General features: G+C 35.9%; 1 protein-coding gene and 1 long non-coding RNA gene across 21 annotated transcripts; one reads left to right on the top strand and one right to left on the bottom strand.

Annotated features, from left to right (window-relative positions):
• Positions 1-447: 447 nt before the first annotated feature.
• Positions 448-9772, bottom strand: LOC133742304 (uncharacterized). Of its 20 annotated transcripts, none has more exons than XR_009862488.1 (21): positions 9392-9772; positions 9048-9234; positions 8268-8376; positions 7843-7916; positions 7470-7528; positions 6432-6646; positions 5689-6315; positions 4958-5025; positions 4541-4610; positions 4112-4328; positions 3893-4005; positions 3600-3743; positions 3374-3494; positions 2932-3124; positions 2499-2746; positions 1803-1989; positions 1556-1651; positions 1333-1449; positions 1108-1233; positions 912-1001; positions 448-788 (listed from the first exon to the last, which is right to left on the bottom strand). It is a non-coding gene; the product is annotated as an uncharacterized LOC133742304 (long non-coding RNA). The 20 variants fall into 20 exon arrangements; XR_009862479.1 differs by having other exon boundaries at positions 4112-4367; positions 9048-9219; XR_009862484.1 differs by having other exon boundaries at positions 4112-4364; positions 9048-9219.
• A 181-nt stretch (positions 9773-9953) lies between these two features.
• LOC133744872 (protein HAPLESS 2) lies at positions 9954-18507 on the top strand (the record flags this gene model as incomplete). Its single annotated transcript, XM_062172902.1, has 18 exons — positions 9954-10138; positions 10251-10394; positions 10498-10586; positions 10775-10814; positions 11488-11545; positions 11650-11710; positions 12030-12108; positions 12595-12729; positions 13149-13343; positions 13716-13796; positions 13877-13977; positions 14135-14252; positions 16880-16912; positions 16991-17084; positions 17166-17254; positions 17456-17571; positions 17969-18069; positions 18161-18507. Coding segments are annotated over exons 1-18 (2058 nt in total), but the record flags the coding sequence as incomplete, so codon positions are not given.
• Between the last annotated feature and the right edge of the window lies 1 nt (position 18508).

Below are 18508 nucleotides of genomic sequence, written 5' to 3'. Positions count from 1 at the left end.
TAGCTTTCCTCTATTTTTATCTTTCTAATTGGATTGCCGGTGAGCAGGTAAGCCGTGGCCTTGGGAGTAGGAAAAAAAAAAACTCTTTCCAATCGGACTTGTGTCATATGTGTTTCTAATTTCAGCCCTATAAGCTTGTCTTTGTATGGCCGAGAGAGACTTGCGTGGGGCACCCGCACCACGTGGCATATGCGGCAGACCAATCACGGCTTAGCAGGGGGGTCTTTTGGGTATTGTATATTTAAGGAGCAGGGGCATTTTCAGAAGAGAGAAAAAATTTTCTTTGTTCTGATTGAGTGGCCCTAAAGCCACGTGGTGGGGAAACCCCCACCTAAGAATTTCTCTGTATGGCCTAACAGACCTGGGGCAGAGTCGTGTGTAGACCCAACCGTCATTTGGACTAGAAAAGTGTGCCCACGCGATGTTGCGGGAATATGAGCAATATCGTTTGATTCAATGCTACTGAATTTAGAAACATTGTTTATATTACATTGCTACATTATACATTATATATTGTTTTACATGTTCAAAAACCTAGTAAGTTAGCCAGATTTCAAAGTTAGATATGCTAACGATAGTAGGTGTTTATGTACATATAGCAAACATGGTCAGGCTTGACAACAAATGGTTTAGGCTTGTAATGGCGACCAACTATTTTATACAACAAATGGTTTAGGCTTGTAATGGCGACCAACTATTTTATACAAGGTAGTCAGTCATATGTGTGTACAAAGTCAAATTCGTCATTTGGAACAGATGATTGCTCCTCTGAAATTTGAGCTGAGCTGCTGTAATTGGAAAACATAAGTAATAATGTCAATACGGAAGTGGTAATGCAATTTAACATAGTAGAGCACAAGTAAATGACCAAAGTTATTTGTCACTATCAAGGTCTTTTTAGGATGAAAAACCTCATCATTTGGGCCCTTGTGCATAAAAAGGCGAGCTTTTTCAAGTAACCGCATCCTCATTGGGTCTAAACATCGTGATTTGTCACATCCCTGTCATAAAATTTTATATGCAGGGATCGGGTTATATTTCTTATTGATCTTTGCCATTGACATATTATTAGGTTCCAATAAGATTTTATGAAACTCCAAAGCTAACCTGCATATTAGAGACAACCATTTGAGCTCCATGCATCCATTCAACATGTGGTTGGTAATTCGAGGAGGCAACTTCAAGTTCCTTTGGGGTAAATCCTTAGAATGTTCCTTTGTGTGAACCTAGAGACTATATACCACAACACAAAGTATCAGAATCATTAGATCATGACAACTGCTAGAAAACACACATAACAAAAGGCTAAGATAACTTTGTTGCAGATATTACCTAACAATATCAATTCCATGACCTTCAGCAGCCTTTTCTAATGATTACCAAGTTAATGGGGATGGGACTCACATAAGTACATGCAGTGACTAAATAGTAACAGATTAATCCCTGGAGCTGGCATAAGACCAGAGAATGGCTACCTCAGCGGAAAATAATAGAATTCAAATACGAAAGCTGCAGGCTTACATTATTTTTAATCACTATTATATTCAATAATTACCGTTCAAAGACTAAAATTCATCTTGTGCTTGAAACATGTGAACAGAAGAGTCTTCCGAGTTCCGGTTGATGATCATCGTCACCCTATTCACCTGGACTATAGCAGTTTAAGACCATGACATGTCAGGTTTGCGATTTAGTCCTGATCTATCTAAGTTAGAGAATGATAAACCAATTCAGGCGCATTGGAAAAGAAAATAATTCCAAGCTACTTAACAGATCAAAGACTCAAAGAAGTAGTATTTCACCTCTTTCGTAAACTTGGTTTGAAAAGATGGGTTCGTCCTGAAATCTTAGATTTGTTTCTTCTCCATCTGCATGAAAACTATGAATCGAACTGAGGGGCTTCAGTCGAAGAGAGATGAAGCCCACTGCATATATAGTAGCTTTAAGTATCATTTACAATCAGCAATCTTTCCAGCAATGATCTGAAACCTGTTCAAATCAAATTCAAACAGGGGAGGAGAATAGGGAATGAAAGAACTCAAGCCAATAAAAAAAGAAAAATGCAAGAAACATCTTTTCAGGATTTTTGCTTGCTTATTTTATCTATCTGCCTTTGATTAGGATTTCACTTTGGGTAAACAAACCATCTTATATATCCAGCCATCTAAATCAAGTGGCTTTGAATCATCCCACCTTTTTACTCGCTAAAGCTTTCTGTTGCTAAATTGGGAGATAATGATTTGCAAAACCAAAGAATGTGCTCCCAATTCACAAACCAAATCATAAAAAGGAAAAGAAATTCCAGCCCCAATATCATTCACCAATTTGTTTTTAGGCAATTAAGGGACTTTGAATCGTCCTTCTGTTTTTCACCAGTTTTTTATTTTATTTTTTATTTCTTCTTCTTGCCTTCTTGGAATTTTAAGGGAAGACTTTCAGTAGGACATGAAAATTCGGGCAAACAAATAAGAATTTGCAAGAGAAGTGAACTTAGTTACCAGCCTTGCATTAGCTGCTTGAATTGCTTCTCATTGCTTCATCTTTTGTTCTAACATTCCTTGGATTTGAAGAAGTTGTTTCCCATTGTCTTGCAAAAGCAATGTCTCATTCGAACCAGGATGGAATGTCTGTTCCACTTGTTCTTCCTCATGAAGCTCGATCAGTATATGCCTTCAAATTCACTTTTGATGAGGAAGGAGACAAACTGCAACTTCTGGTACCGAAAAATTGATGAATGCACAGATCACTGAAAAGTTTAAGATGAATTTTAATGTGAATGAGATCAACCATCTAGAAAGTAGCAACAAACTGACAAAGCCAAAACAAAACAAAAAATTTGAACCAAAAACCTATTTCAATAATAATCTCATTCACACAGAAGCAACAATGAAGGTTAAATTGAGCATCTAAACTAATTGACCGAGATCATACCTTGCAAGTATGTAATATTCTAGATGGTGTGCATTTGATTTCAACAGCATCAACTTGCTTGCATGAGTTGTAATAATGGGATCCCCACTCAAACCAAAACCAGCCTGCAAACTCTACATTTGTAGTTCAAACAACCTATTTACATCAGGTCCTTCGAGATGATTCTTCTGCAGCTAATGTTGGTTGTGATTGGCTGTTATTGTAAATCATAACAGCTGAGGGTTAGCAGATATTTTAATACAAATCAATAGAGTTTCAAAGTGTAAACTCCAACATACATAAGAGAATATCTTAATATTTTAACTTAAGATGCAGATGAGGGCAATATATAAAACATAAGTGTAAAGTATCTAGGCAAAATACTTAATTTTGTTGTTGTTAGGTTCTATTGTTTTAGATAAGATACTTGTTTATATTATCTAAAAAAGGGACGTCTACTTACCACGATTTCATTGCCTGGGAAAGCCAGGAGCGCCTTTACAGAGACGCTGCTTGATCTCTTTCTGGAATTTCAGGATTTAGAAAGTAGAAACTGTTTCCTGTGTATGATAGTGAAATCTTGTCTACAATATCAAAGTTGTTGTAGTTAGTTCAGAGGATATTAAATGAAACTATATTTTTTCTATGAAATTGTAGTGATATGATAGGGATGAAATTAGAGGACATACTTTGGTTCTGTTTCACTTTGACGCTGTTTTACTTTATTCCTTGTAGCCTTGGTATCAAGATTGCGTGCTATTTCTCCCCACAGCGTCAAGCGTATCTCTTCTCTCTTGCATTTGCATCTAATTTCATATTCGTATTTTTTTTTTCTATAAGGTAATTGTGTCTGTAATCAGTATTCATTACACAATACACATAGTCTATAAAAAAAACGAAAAAAAAGAAGAAAAGCTAGTACAGACTAAAAATAAATAAAAGCTAGTAATCCTGTCTGTAATCAGTATTCATGGACTATTACCTGCTTTGAAATGGCCACATCTTTCACTCCTTATCATATGGATTAAGAAGCTTCTCGATTGAAGCTTAACTTGGCTTGCTGTACTACTTGAACTTTATATGAGAATGGTTTATCTGCCGAATGAAGAAAAGCAGCAAAAGCTTAAGATAGTTTACCAAATTGTAATTGAAACAGAGTGCCCAAACTTTCATCCAAATATTACAATGTATAAAGCTCAACCTCAAGACTTCACAGTTGTTCCTGGTACTGGACCACCAGTAGCTTCAGATGCTGCAATTACTGGCGTCTCTGGATGCACGTGAACAAATGGATTTCTCCAAGACCTCAAGCACCCTTGAAGCGCGGGCTTTATCATTATGCATGTGGGAGGCACACATCATCTCTCTAACAAAGAGCTCCCTGCAGTCGGCTCCTTGCATGGGCAGGTTATTTTGACCTGATAGATGATCATTAGCATAAACTTTTCCATTTGCTACTGAAACAAAGTAATAAGACTCATTTAGTGTGACAACAAGTATCAAGGTGAGCAGGATAGGAAAATCTCTGTCAAGTAAAGGAAAGCAGAATATATATCATACAGACACAAACACACACATGCGATTAGAATATGTGTTTATATAGATAAAATAGGCAGCCAAGAGTTCTTACCAGTACAATCAAGAAAGCATTCTGAAGACCTGGAATAGGAAACCGAAAACCAAATATCCAAATTCATATTCTGCGTGCACAGATGAAAACCCATTAACTATATGCAGAAGTGCAAAGTATAGAAACAAAAGGTTTGGTTAAGTCTATTGAATTCATTGTATTCCTAGATACCTTAGTTAGATCAGTTGCTATATCTAGTAATATATTAGTTGTCATAGTACCAGAGGAATAATACCAATACTATCTTATGTCCAGCAGAAAGATACCAAGGTTCTATTGATGAAACAAATCACCAAAGTATTGCATGGAATATCTAAACAAAAGGTTGAGAGTTCAAATCTAACAGATGTGTGTTAGTATTGGCAGCACTCAAATTGTGGAAATAGTTTTTCTGAAAGTTTGATGAGAAATATTTACCTGTTTAATGTCTTTAGCTATGGCATCATCACTGAGATTATTCTCCCTTGTAGCAGTAATATGAAACACTATAAAACACAGCATTGAAGCCAAGAAACTCAGTGACAAAAGACAATGGCCACTAAAGCAGGTTATTTGTTCAAATCTGAATTTTGCTAAGCATACAAAATGAAGGGAAGTAATTACATCGATCACACAAATAACATAGAAAGTGAAAGAATGGTCTTTTGATTTCCATGAATGAAAACTGAGATCAAATTCCAGAATGGGCTTCAGATTTTGTAAAAGTTACACCTACACATGCATCTAGATTTTGACTCTATTACTCTATCTAAATATCAATTGTGAAGTTAACACAATTGGAGGAAACTGAGATCAAATTCCAGAAGAAGAGACGCAACCCAAAAAAACAAACTTTATTGTAAAATTCATCAAATTTCATGCATAAAACGGATTTTAGCTTAATAAAGAAGAGTATAGTTTATGCCAAATGCACAAATTGAAGAGGCAAGGAGTGATTTTAGCTTATTATTTTTTTTTTTATGTGCATTTTCAAATCAGCAATGAGTGATTGTCCTACTCTTGGGCCTGATTTCTCTGACACCATGATCTCGATCAACATTGATTTTGCAATCATTGCATTTATATATTCAATCAACTAATAAGCATGTAAAAGATACAATTCTTTGACGCCATACGACACCCATAAAAATCAAAAGTAAGCCACACACCTCTGCTTTTGCTGAAAGATCCAAATCCCGCTATCGATCCCTAGCTACTTCGCTCTCAGTCCCTCTCTCTGCATGTACTGAAACCGAACCTCTTCCAAAACAAACGGCCAAACCTCTATTATAAATCTTCGCTCTCATAGTGGCTCTTCTTATCCGTAAAAACCGTTGTTGAGGCAAGTAGCAAGGGCAAAACCGTCACTCCATTTGGGGCCAAGATCAACAGCGATGCATGCACCAGCTTTAGTATATACTAGATAATCCCCCTCGCGCGATGCTGCGAGATGAACAAAAATGATTTTATTTGTGTATCTATTTAAAACCGTCTCCAAGCGATATTCCAACTTTGGGATATCCTCGAGATATCCTCTGGAGGCAATACATCTCAGACCTTTATCATTTGAATGTATCTCATATTCTTTGCAATAGGCTGTTGTGCAAACAATGAGATTTAACCTTAAATTTCTTCAAAATTAGTGAGGAGTTACTACAACTTCTCTCAACACTTGCTTCTTGGGTCTCCAGCCACATGAAAGCTTTAATAGAAGATCCAGTGCTGAGTGCTGACTTCTCCAAACAGGCCAACATCAGTTTCTTGAATAACTTCAAAAAGTTAATACTAAAAAGCACCTGTGTATAACCAAATAACCCAAAATCAAAACAAATACGGACCTGTGGTATGAAATTGTTGGAGATTAAAAGGGAAAACAGAGGATGAAAAAACAACTTAACACCAAGTTCTTTACCTTGCATCTAGCATTTTTGAAAATTACGGTGTCGGCATTGAGCAACTTATCAAATTGCTCCAACATTTTCTTTATGTCTACTATGGCCTTGCCAAATCCTTGTCTTGATCAGCATTAAAGAAGCATTCACAACTTTTGGCATAAAAAACCAAAGCCTTCCAAACAGAATCACTACTGCATAGAGTTCTTCCATTGCTCAAAATCCAGAATCACTACTGCATAAAAACCACCCCTTATCATAGATTCACACTTCACAGTAATATCTTTCATGTAGTATGGTTTTCTGAAAATTGCAAGTAGCTATAAGACAGAAAAAATTAATAAGAAACTCTGCATATGCGTTTCATAAGTAGTAATGTTGGATCCAGTAAGCTTATTTCATAAGAAATCTGTTTCAAAGGAAAGATGCATTTAGTATCCTATTATTCTTAAGTTGGTTTGGTCTAATAAAAAGGACATTGAGATGGAGTTGCTGACTGCATCATATTGTTTGAATCTATCAGGCCATGTTGGATCCAAATCCAGTCTGCAGACCATCAGCTAAAGAGTTGGATGAAAATTCAATTTTCCACAGTTCGGTTTTTTTTTTTTTCCTTTTTCTATTCTCAAATTTGTAGTAATGATCACAATCGTAAGCTAAAATCAATAACTGAAAAATTTGTCATTTTACACATTACAAAAGAATGTAACTCCTACTGATATTGTCTTTGTAAGTAAGTATTGACTTATATTAAAAAAGAATGCTTGCATATTTACCAACAGAAGAAATCATGTAAAGCTATAAAGCACAAAGGAGGTACATTAATTCTCTGCCACCCCCGAAAGTTTAATCTTGAAAACAATATAACATGCTTCTTTCCGCTGGGCGCTGGCAGTAGCTTAATCAACAGAGTTCTTAGCAAATTCAATCATCATCCCCTACTTAGAATTATCATTTTAATGATAGAATTAATGTGATCTCCTCAAAACATTCAAATGTAGAGCACTACTACAGGAAAGCAAAACAGTTTAAATGTACAGTAAAACGCTCTAATGTACCTTAACAATAGGAGATCATTGTTGGATTATAGTCATTGCATCAGAAGATGAGCCATAAGCTGCAAACACCAAAGTTCACTTAATAAAAGAATAAATAATATCTAGGTTTGATTTGACTCTAACCTAATCCTATGGGACAATTGTTTTATTAGAAAACATACATATGTAGTACTAATTCTATGTTGCCGCTTTTCTAGAGGAGATCTATTTATGCAGTAGTAATCAGAATATGGACATGATTAATATTCCTATAGTGTTGTCAAATCAGATTTACATTGGAGAAACAGTTGATTTCTATTTATTTATTTTTCTAGTTAAAACTGAAAGTGAGTATCTCTGATGCTCAAAAAGGTTGAGAACATAAAGGTTATACCAGTTCCAAGACAATATTTACATCTCTGATGCTCCTGCAGAGAAGATGCTACTATGGGATCAACGTCACTACAACTTGACAGGAAAGCAAGTTAGTCAATGAAACTGGAAAAGACATTATTATTGACATCATTAGCTTAATATTTGTTATATTGCTTCACTTTTTACTTATACTTTTGAAATTGTTCTTTTCATAATCAGTACCGAACTTCAAAAAGCAATATAAGAACCATTGGTACAAAAGATTATCAGATGCCAAATGAAGCATTATAGAAAAATGGTCGTTCTCTAATTACATATCATTGTATATAATCTTAAAGTTTTAAGCATCGAGTTAAATACTAATAAAAGAGTAGTATTTGAAGTCCATAACAGACTACGGGCATCATCAAAATAGAAACAGAATAGTTCAGAGAGGAAACTCACCAAGGGAGACATCAATGGAATGAATGGTGTAAAGTTCAGAAGTTCATTTTCTTGCTCCTCGGTTAACATCCTGAGCTCTGCGCTTTTAATCCTCTGTTGTATTCTCGGCCTGCAAACATACAGATATTGAAGTTTAAGTGAAAAACCAAAAACAGGCCCTCTATAGTTTAGAATCTACACATTCATATTAGAAGCACCAAACTATAAGCCACAATTTTATCTCTCAAAATCATTGCTAAGGCGAATTTACACCAAGAAAATCAATTCATAAACTAAGCATTAAAAGAACAAAGATAATGAGAGAGCTCTCTATGCATTGAATTATGCTGGTATAAGAAACAAACAGAACCATCACAATCACTGTATCCATAGTTCCATACCATTCTGATCTTGAGGGAGGCTTTACTACTCTATCAAACCAAATTGAAACAAAATGTAATAGATTTTCTATCTTAATGTTTTTGTATATTAACTTCATATAAATATTAGAAAACCAGTAGGATCTTATCAATTCATGATGAGATTGCAGCAAGATATAAGCTTTTGGCACATATTCAAATTGCAGCACTGCCATGTGAACCTCAAGTTATAACAAAGGAAGGGTTGCGAGGGCAGTAATATGCTTCGGGGATGGCTCAATACATCCTGGTATTGCCTTTTCTCTATGTTTTGTCCTCAGTAAGGTCATTGGTATGCAAAGCATTGTAAACTAAGAATTCTGTCAACTAAGATGCATTGGCAATTTGACCTTTAGTACTGAATAAAACTCTAGGCTCTAACCTCACTGAGATCATTGGCACGTAAATATACCAAAACTAAGTAGCTTTGTTGTTGGATCAAATCTCTCTGATGAGGAAAGGAAATTGGGCGTTGATACAGAAGCATCTTCTCAGAGCAAGTGTGGTCTTGCTCCAATCCCTCTCCCCCAGTATCTACGTCCACCCACCCAAAACTGAGAAATGCAAAACTGATATAAGTGAAACCCAAAATTGTATGAGAATTCAACCTATCCAATAACAACGAATAGAAGAAGCAAAAACAACCATTCAATAAAAGCCTCAATCTTCGAAATCTTACTACCTTCAGATCACGAAAGGTTTAACTTTTATTTGGGGTAGGCTTACCTGAGAGAGAGGATTGGGTGCGAATTCCGGTACGGACAAAAACTCGTCGACGAAGATGAAACCTCCGCCACTATGATCGAGCTGACAGAACCTCTCGTACAGAGAAACTATCTCCTGCTGCGAAACTACATAGGTCACGCACAGATCAAGGGTCGTGATTCACTAATGAAATCAAGGAACGGCGAGATTGTTGGGTTGTTACATGTGTTGCTGTACTTCTTCGATGTCGTACTGAGTGATGAAGAGAGAAACCATCAAAAGAGAGAAGAAACCGATGGCCGTAGAAGAAAGAAGAAACTGATGGAAGCATCTAGTATAGCTCAGTGGCAGAACCGTAAAAAAATCTCGAATGAGGGCAAAACCGGCAATTCTAATGAACAGTGTCTAGGAACAGTGCTAGGAACAGTGATTCGATCGGCTTTAGATGTATGTATAATTATTCAAAAAAAAAAGAAAAGAAACCGTTGTTGGCAGTTCCCGCCCGCCACAACTGCTTCCTCTTCTTGTTTCTCCCCCACTCATTCATGCACTTCCCCAAATCCCCACATTCTCTCCCAGACATTCCCAAAAATGAGAATCCCTCCACCAAAATTATGGCTCCTCTTCCTCCCTTGCTTTATCGGCCACGTCGTTGGAGTCCAGATCCTCTCCAAATCGAAACTCGACAAGTGCGAGAAGACTTCCGATTCCGGTGACTTGAATTGCACTAAGAAGATCGTCCTCAACATGGCCGTCCCTAGTGGCGCGGTAAAGGAACAAACTTCTGCCTAATATTATTTTCTCTCTTTCAATTTCTGCTTGAAATTAATAGTGGGGGAAGGATTAGGAACGTACGTACGTATGATTGATTTACATGCAGAGTGGAGGTGAGGCTTCGATTGTTGCGGAAATTGTCGAGGTAGAGGAGAATTCAAGCAAGAAGATGCAAACTTTTCGAATACCGCCTGTCCTGACTGTCAATAAATCCGCGGCTTATGCCTTGTACGAGCTTACGTACATTCGAGTAAGGCAAAGCTTAACCTTTTTTTTTTTTGGTTAAATCTGTTAATTAGTTTTTGCTTTTCAATTTCGAAACGTTGCGATTGATGCTGTAATATCTTATTCAGGATGTTGCATATAAGCCTGAAGAGTACTATGTTAAGACTCGAAAGTGTGAGCCAGATGCAGATGCAAAAGTTGTGAAGATATGTGAGAGGCAAACAATCTAGCTATTAGCCTTCTTTTAACAAATTGGGTTTAATTTTTATTACTGTCTTTATTCTTTGATTGTTTTAAGGTTATATGGTATTTACCTTTGGATTATAATTTCCAAGAGTTACTTTAGCTGCTAAAGTTAGGATTTTCGTTGAGGATGATGATGAACTTTCGCTGTATGTTCTGTAGGTTACGAGATGAAAATGGTACCATTATTGAGCATACAGAGGTAGCTTTTCCACACTGTTTAGAACCCCACTTTGACAGTAGTTCTTTCGTTTATTTGCTATCTAAAAGTTGATTAGTGATTTCAACAGCATTATGCATGATTGAAAATCTACGATGTGATTTACTATCTGAATCAGATATCGGGCACTGTTACGTGGTGTTGGATATTTGGAATTTCATGAACATAAAATCATTGTTACTCATATCCGATATATGAATTTGACATAAAAGAGATGACTTTCCTCACAAGTTAATGTCTTCGACCTGTCATAAAAATGTCCACATTACTTATTAAGCCGGCAGAAATTTAGCTCTCATTAATCCAGCAGATATGATTATCAATTGATCATTTACTTTCTGTCTATTGTACTTTAGTGGATAACTGTTTTCATTCATCATATTCTTCCATTCTTTCCTATAGATCAGATTCTATAGCATTGTACATATATGGCCTTAAGGAAGCAGTGAGACGACTCACTTTCCCAATTTAAATTGTTTCTCACATTAGTGTAGTACATGTTGTGATGATTTTAGTTGCATTATGGTTATTTCTGTGAATGCTTACACTTCTTTTGTTATGTGTATATTTCGCCCTTGGTGAAGTACTTAGAAAATATGTACTGCTTCTTGTTTATCATGTGTACTCTCCAATTAGTTTGTTCTGTTTTTCGTAGCCAATGTGCTGTCCTTGTGGGCCTCAGCGGCGGGTACCTTCATCATGTGGAAGTGTTTGTAAGTGCATTAAAATGATTTTATCATGTTTAGTATTTCTTAAACATTACATGCACAGTGCCTTTTACGAGTTTGTTGTATTGACCTGACTTTCTTGTGATTAGTTGGCAAGTTGATGAAAGGAAAACCCAATACAGCCCATTGTGTCCGCTTTCCGGGTGATTGGTATGGTCCTTGTACTAAGTTTTTCGTTCTGATTATATTTCTCGAGCATTGATATTTGATTCTTGAAAAAGATCTATTAGACATGCAAGAGCTCTTTGGTATATGCGCATGTCATCACGTGAACTTGTACAACTGAGAGTTTGACACTATTTTTACTTTTGATATTTGCTTATGTATGGCATCATATATTTGATGAGTTAAACCTTATAAATAGTTCTGTACGGTGGCCAAGATGATATGTTTCTCGTTCTTTTTGTTATATTTTGATCAAAGCATTCTACAAGGTAGACTGATTTTTTCTTTGTTAAAATCTCCTTAGGTTCCATGTTTTTGGTATTGGACAGCGCTCAGTGGGATTTAGTGTTCTCATTCAAGTAAAGACAGGATCTAAAGTTTCGGTACATTGCTTTTCCTCATAATTGCACCATATCTATATTGATTTCTTATGGTGTAGTGCTCTTGTTTCCGCCATGAAAACTTAGTCATTATACATGACCTGATTTTAGTCTGAGACATGTGTTAAAATGTTCTGTCTTTCTGCTCTGGTGAAGAATTAGAATGTATCTCTCCTGTCCTGAGAGCTCATTGAATGTGCATACTGAACTATACATAGTTCTCTTTCCCTATGGAATGAAGTCCTGTTCTTTCTTTACTTTACAGCACTCTATCTACTATAAATTCAGCAAGTTTCATTTCATCCTGATGATCATATTGCTAGATTGATGTAAAAGCGGATTTGTAAGTTGTTAACGTACTGTTAATAGAGCGAAATTTTGATTGATTATTTTCTCTTATATGTTATGTGATTTATTTATTGAAAGTGAAAGGAGAGGTTATATAAAGGTCACTAAGAGAGGTTTTTGTACACCTTTGTTTTCTGCCAGGAAGTGCTTGTAGGTCCTGAAAACAGAACAGCAATATCCAATGATAAGTTTTTGCGAGCTAATCTTATTGGAGACTTTGTTGGATACACAAATATTCCTTCATTCGAGGATTTTTACCTTGTAATTCCGAGGCAGGTATGCTTGTCACTCATACCAATCTGCATAATGTTGGAAAAAAAAAATTGGAACAAACATTTCCTGCTTTTATAGACTAAATATTAAAGCATATTAGTTGGGGTTTTGTAATAAGTAAGATGCCCTGATTCCGAATCAGTGTATAGGGAGACAAAGTTTAAAAGAATACATAGCCCTGTCCCCCATTTTCAGTAAAATGAGTCTTCTTTCTCAACTATATGAATGTTCAGTAAGTATCCACATAGAGAAGTTAGTAACATCATTTCACTAACATCCATCGTTCATTTCATCTGCTACCAGACTGTTATATTTTAGTTCCTATAAATGGTCAAGCTTTTAATTGGCAAATTTGTTTATAGAATCTGACAACATATTTTAGATATCTTAAATTGCTGATAGTTTCCTGTTCTTTGTAAAAGGGGGGCACAGGTCACCCCCAGAATTTGGGAAGGAACTTTTCTATGTGGATGCTGCTGGAGAGAGTTAGATTTACTTTAGATGGTGTTGAATGTAATAAAATTGGTGTCAACTTTGAGGCTTTTAATGGGCAGCCAAACTTTTGCTCTTCACCATTCTGGAGTTGCTTGCATAATCAGTTATGGAATTTCTTGGAGGTCTGTGTATCCCCTTCAAAGCTCTATCTTCTTTATTAACTTTCCTCTCCCCAATTTAGTCTTCTCCTTGTAAGGTTAAATTTACATATTGGTATTAACCTCTTACACTTGGTACAATTATATCATGTGCCAGTCTTTTTTCTTTAAGCGTTTGATTTAAAGTTGATTAGCATGGACTCTAGCATCAGAATCTGAGAGCTACATGCTCTATTATCTATTATTTATTTACATACAAGTTATGTCTATATTTGTATGAAAAGCAAGAGTCTCTTTCCTTTAATGAGATGTTTCATAGGATTCTGGTTGTTTTGTATTTGATACCTGAGTTTTATTATTCTTGTGAACAATTGGGAGATCTTATCTTTATGACAGGCTGACCAAAACCGTATCGAAAGGAAACAGGTGCCACTTTTTGGTGTGGAAGGAAGGTTCGAAAGGATAAACCAGCATCCAGTAATGTATCAGCAATATTTGAGTTACTTTCACAAGGAATTTCTATCATTTGGATTCATATCATTTCTGATTGGTTGCAGAATGCAGGGACTCATTCGTTTTCCATAGGAGTCACAGAAGTCATTAATACAAATCTCTTGATAGAACTAAGTGCTGATGACGTAGATTATGTCTACCAAAGGTTAGTATTTCCAGACTAGGTTTCATGTATCTACGGTCCATTGATTATGCTTCACCAGTATTGTTTTGAAACAATTATGCAATCCAGTACTTGTCTAATAACTTAAATTTCCTCATAGAATGTTCCTTTTCTATACTTAATGGTATGTATTATATAGGAGTCCTGGGAAAATCTTAAGCATCAATATCCCAACATTTGAGGCCCTTACTCAATTTGGAACTGCTACAATCACAGCAAAGAATACTGGTGAAGTGGAAGCATCCTATTGCTTAACGGTACACTACTTACTATTCTATTTTTAATGCACTATTGTTTCCCTTCCCCTTCATGTTTGGGACTTTGGATTTCTTTAACTTAAGTAAAGGACGTTAAGGGTTCTTATAACTTTTGGTTTTGAATGGGGGGACTTCAACTAGGTTGTTTATACTAGGATACTCTCTTCAGCTGAGAAATAACAAGTTATGCACAGCTAGCTGATAGGCCTTTTACCTATGAAGTGTCCAATTTTGGTATATTGAGGCTTAATATCATTTCCTCTTGATGATTATTTCGTGTGGTACTATTTAACATGCTCTGTTTAAAACTGGTTCTCAATTTGATGTAGGACGAGATTTTAGCCAATTTCAACCAAAAATCTCGAAAAGAAAGAAGCGTCTTCACATTAATAAGAAATAATTTGAATATTGGAAATTGGTATTCAAATAGGCTTCTTAATGATGGAATTAATCATAAATTACTCTTTTGGATATATCGGGATTCTCGAGCAAAATCTTGATTGGGATTCCAAGCGTAATATTCTTTAGTATCTAGGATTTTATTTTCGATTTTTATTTAATCAGGTTTAATTAAGTTTTCTAGTTTTAGTCTATAATAAATTATTCTTTTTGTTTTCTAGTTGTATTAGGTTTATGCTATGTGCCCTATATATAAGGCACCTCTTAGATTGTAATATTCATTCAAATTATCAATAAAAAACCAAATATTAGAGAAGTTTCTCTGTGTTTCTTACGGTTGTGCCCGTAATTGCTAGTGGATTCTAGCTCATCTCATATGGCTTTCGACGCTTGACGGAGCCTCTTACTATCGTGTTCACGCTTCCCGCATCATTTGGTATCAGAGCGGGTATCGCCCGCTTCTTAGCAGACGACGATCCAAGGGAGAAGTTCACTACCACCAACCTCAACGACGCTGGTCGTAGAGTATCTATCAAAGAAAGTTTCGTTGAAGAGGAACATACCAAGGGATTTGCCCTAGGACAACCTCATCAATCAAAAAAAAAAAAAAAAAAAGGGAAAAAAAAAAAGAAGAAAGAAGAAACATAGAACATTGGATATTCACAACGCCAGATTACGACGACTTCCGAACTACATGTGTCATCAAAGACAAGGTATGCTCTGTAATAATTGACAGTGGTCTACGAGAGAATTTTGTAGCAAACAAAATTGTGGATTATTTTCAATTGCCGACAGTGAAGCTGATTGATCCATACTGGATTCCATTTGGGGAGGATGAATATGCACAAGTAACAGAGGTTTGTAAAGTTCCTGTCTCTATGGGAAAATTTTATAAAGAAGAGATTACTTGTCATGTGATTGATATGGACGACACTAATGTGCTTTTTGGAAGACCATGGCATGAAAGCGTCAAATGTGGTTATTGCAAAGACAACACATATTTATTTAGGTGGGAGTTGCACAAAATTAAAATCAAGCCTAGAAGGAAGAACGTCAAGAATGACCATCCTGAGGTGTGTGAAAAGGAACATGAAGAAGCAACTTTGAAGATTGAAGAGAAACTCATTAAGGATAAGGAAGCTGATTCATTCATCACATCGATATCCATGTCATGCTTGCCTAATTGTGTTCAAGAACAACCCAAGGAGAAATCATTGCCGATTCCTTTTCAAGTGGAGGAGTTCAAGTTTCAAGATGCTTATTCTAAACTTGTCTACGGTATTGGATTCATGGTGATACCTTTTAATTTCGAGAATATTGAAGTTGATGGCTTATCATGTTTTATTCCTACTAATGATCGAGCTGCATACAAGAGGAACTCGAGGTCGAGTTCTTTTCAAGTGGAGGAGACTGATGTAGGACGAGATTTTAGCCAATTTCAACCAAAAATCTCGAAAAGAAAGAAGCGTCTTCACATTAATAAGAATAATTTGAATATTGGAAATTGGTATTCAAATAGGCTTCTTAATGATGGAATTAATCATAAATTACTCTTTTGGATATATCGGGATTCTCGAGCAAAATCTTGATTGGGATTCCAAGCGTAATATTCTTTAGTATCTAGGATTTTATTTTCGATTTTTATTTAATCAGGTTTAATTAAGTTTTCTAGTTTTAGTCTATAATAAATTATTCTTTTTGTTTTCTAGTTGTATTAGGTTTATGCTATGTGCCCTATATATAAGGCACCTCTTAGATTGTAATATTCATTCAAATTATCAATAAAAAACCAAATATTAGAGAAGTTTCTCTGTGTTTCTTACGGTTGTGCCCGTAATTGCTAGTGGATTCTAGCTCATCTCATATGGCTTTCGACGCTTGACGGAGCCTCTTACTATCGTGTTCACGCTTCCCGCATCACAATTTCTGATAAACTTTTTGACAGTTTGGATAGTTAGTGAGGCTAATGAACACCTAGTGACAGTATTAATGCTTACATTTCATTGTGATTATTGCATATGAAGAAATTTTATCGTGCTTCTTTTGGGCCATGAAATTCTATGAATATATTGTCCACTTTCTAAGAAGGTTAAAAATCAAATATTGAATCTTCCATGGTACTTGAAATGGAAGCATTATTCATTTACCAGCTTGAATGAAGTAGTTATCTGCAACTTCAGTGGATGGCTATTGCAATATGTTGTGACACAAATTTACCTTTCTTGCAGTTTGATTGCTCAAGTGATGTCACCCTTATGGAGGTACTTTTGCCCCTGCAGCTCATGTATTTAGACTTGTAACAAGATGAGTATTAATTTGTTAGAGAACCTGTTTTTCAGGAGCAATACTTCATTATGAAGCCAAAAGAAACATTATCTCGATCATTCAAACTTTACCCAGGAACCGATCAAGCTGCAAAATACATCTGTGCAGGTATGATCTGCCCAAGCCAGAGTGACTAATAAATGGCCTAAAGTAGTCACGCTTGGACTCATTTCTGGATCTTGAATGCAGCTATACTTAAGGACTCTAATTATAATGAAGTGGATAGAGCCGAGTGCCAATTTTCTACGACATCTACTGTCATTGATAATGGATCACAGGTTAGTGGTAGCTTAGAGACAAGAAATCTCATTTGTTTTTGAAGACAGTATGAATGTTGCTAACCCCCGTAGAATAAGCAGTTTTGGTAAATGATCAGTATATTAATATACAACAGCTGATCAACCTGATGCTATTTCGTGAAATTTTATAACCTTCTACAGTTGATTTATATGAGCCACTCAAGTCATTACGTGTTGCAGGGTAATCCCTTTAAGCCACCAAAGACAGGAACAACTGGTTTCTTTGACTCCATTGAAAGCTTTTGGAACCATGTGTGGAAGACTTTTATAGATTTCATCACTGGAAAATCTTGCAGGTACTTGTTGCACAGTGGAATAATCAAAATTCTGGCTCATTTCTATCTGCTCTAGATTCAGATATTTAATACTGGAAGTGGCTATTGAGTCATATTATGCGTAACATGGCTAATGCCTGTTCAATGTGCTGGTTGCATTCAGACCATCCTTTCATGGCTTATAAGTATGATCAGAAACTAATCGTCTTTAAACTATCATTTCTCTCCTTCTGTATGAGAGAGCATAACACATATATATATATATATATATATATATATATATATATATATATATTATTTTCTCTATACAATTATACACATAAGCCAAGCCTATGTAATGGCATTTGGAATTGAATCTGCTCAGTTATACAAAGTTTCATTCATTTCTTCTTGCTTCTTTTTTTCTTTTCATGAACAGAACAAAATGCTCTGGATTCTTTGACTTCAGATGCCATATACAGTACATATGTATGAGTTGGATTCTGATGTTTGGTCTACTTTTAGCAATTTTTCCAACAGGTAAACCTACTTTTCCAGAATTAGTATATTTTATAGTGGGATTATTTTGGAGATGCAAAGAAAACATAACATATTATACGTTGAGGTGCAGTCAGTGTGCTACTGTGGCTTTTACATCAGAAGGGACTTTTTGATCCTTTATATGACTGGTGGGATGATCATTTCTGGGAGGATAGTCTGAGCACCAAGAATACAAGACACAGAATTAATGTAGATCACCGACATGTTCATGTCCATAAACATCATGGGCATGAAGCAAGGCACCACAACTATGGCACTCATCATAAAAGAAAAAGCACTCACAATGATCACAAGCATAGCCACTTTCAAAGAAGTAGTGACTACCATTACGACCTTCACCATGTCCATAAGGATAAGCACAAGCATGGCCGAAGAAGGAGTTCAAGTGTTATGCAGAAAGTTGATGAGAACACAGGAT

This window comes from Rosa rugosa, chromosome 4 (genome assembly GCF_958449725.1).
Source record: "Rosa rugosa chromosome 4, drRosRugo1.1, whole genome shotgun sequence".
NCBI lineage: Eukaryota > Viridiplantae > Streptophyta > Magnoliopsida > Rosales > Rosaceae > Rosa > Rosa rugosa.
Note: the sequence above shows the minus strand (reverse complement) of the source record. Positions and strands in the feature narration are given on the sequence as shown.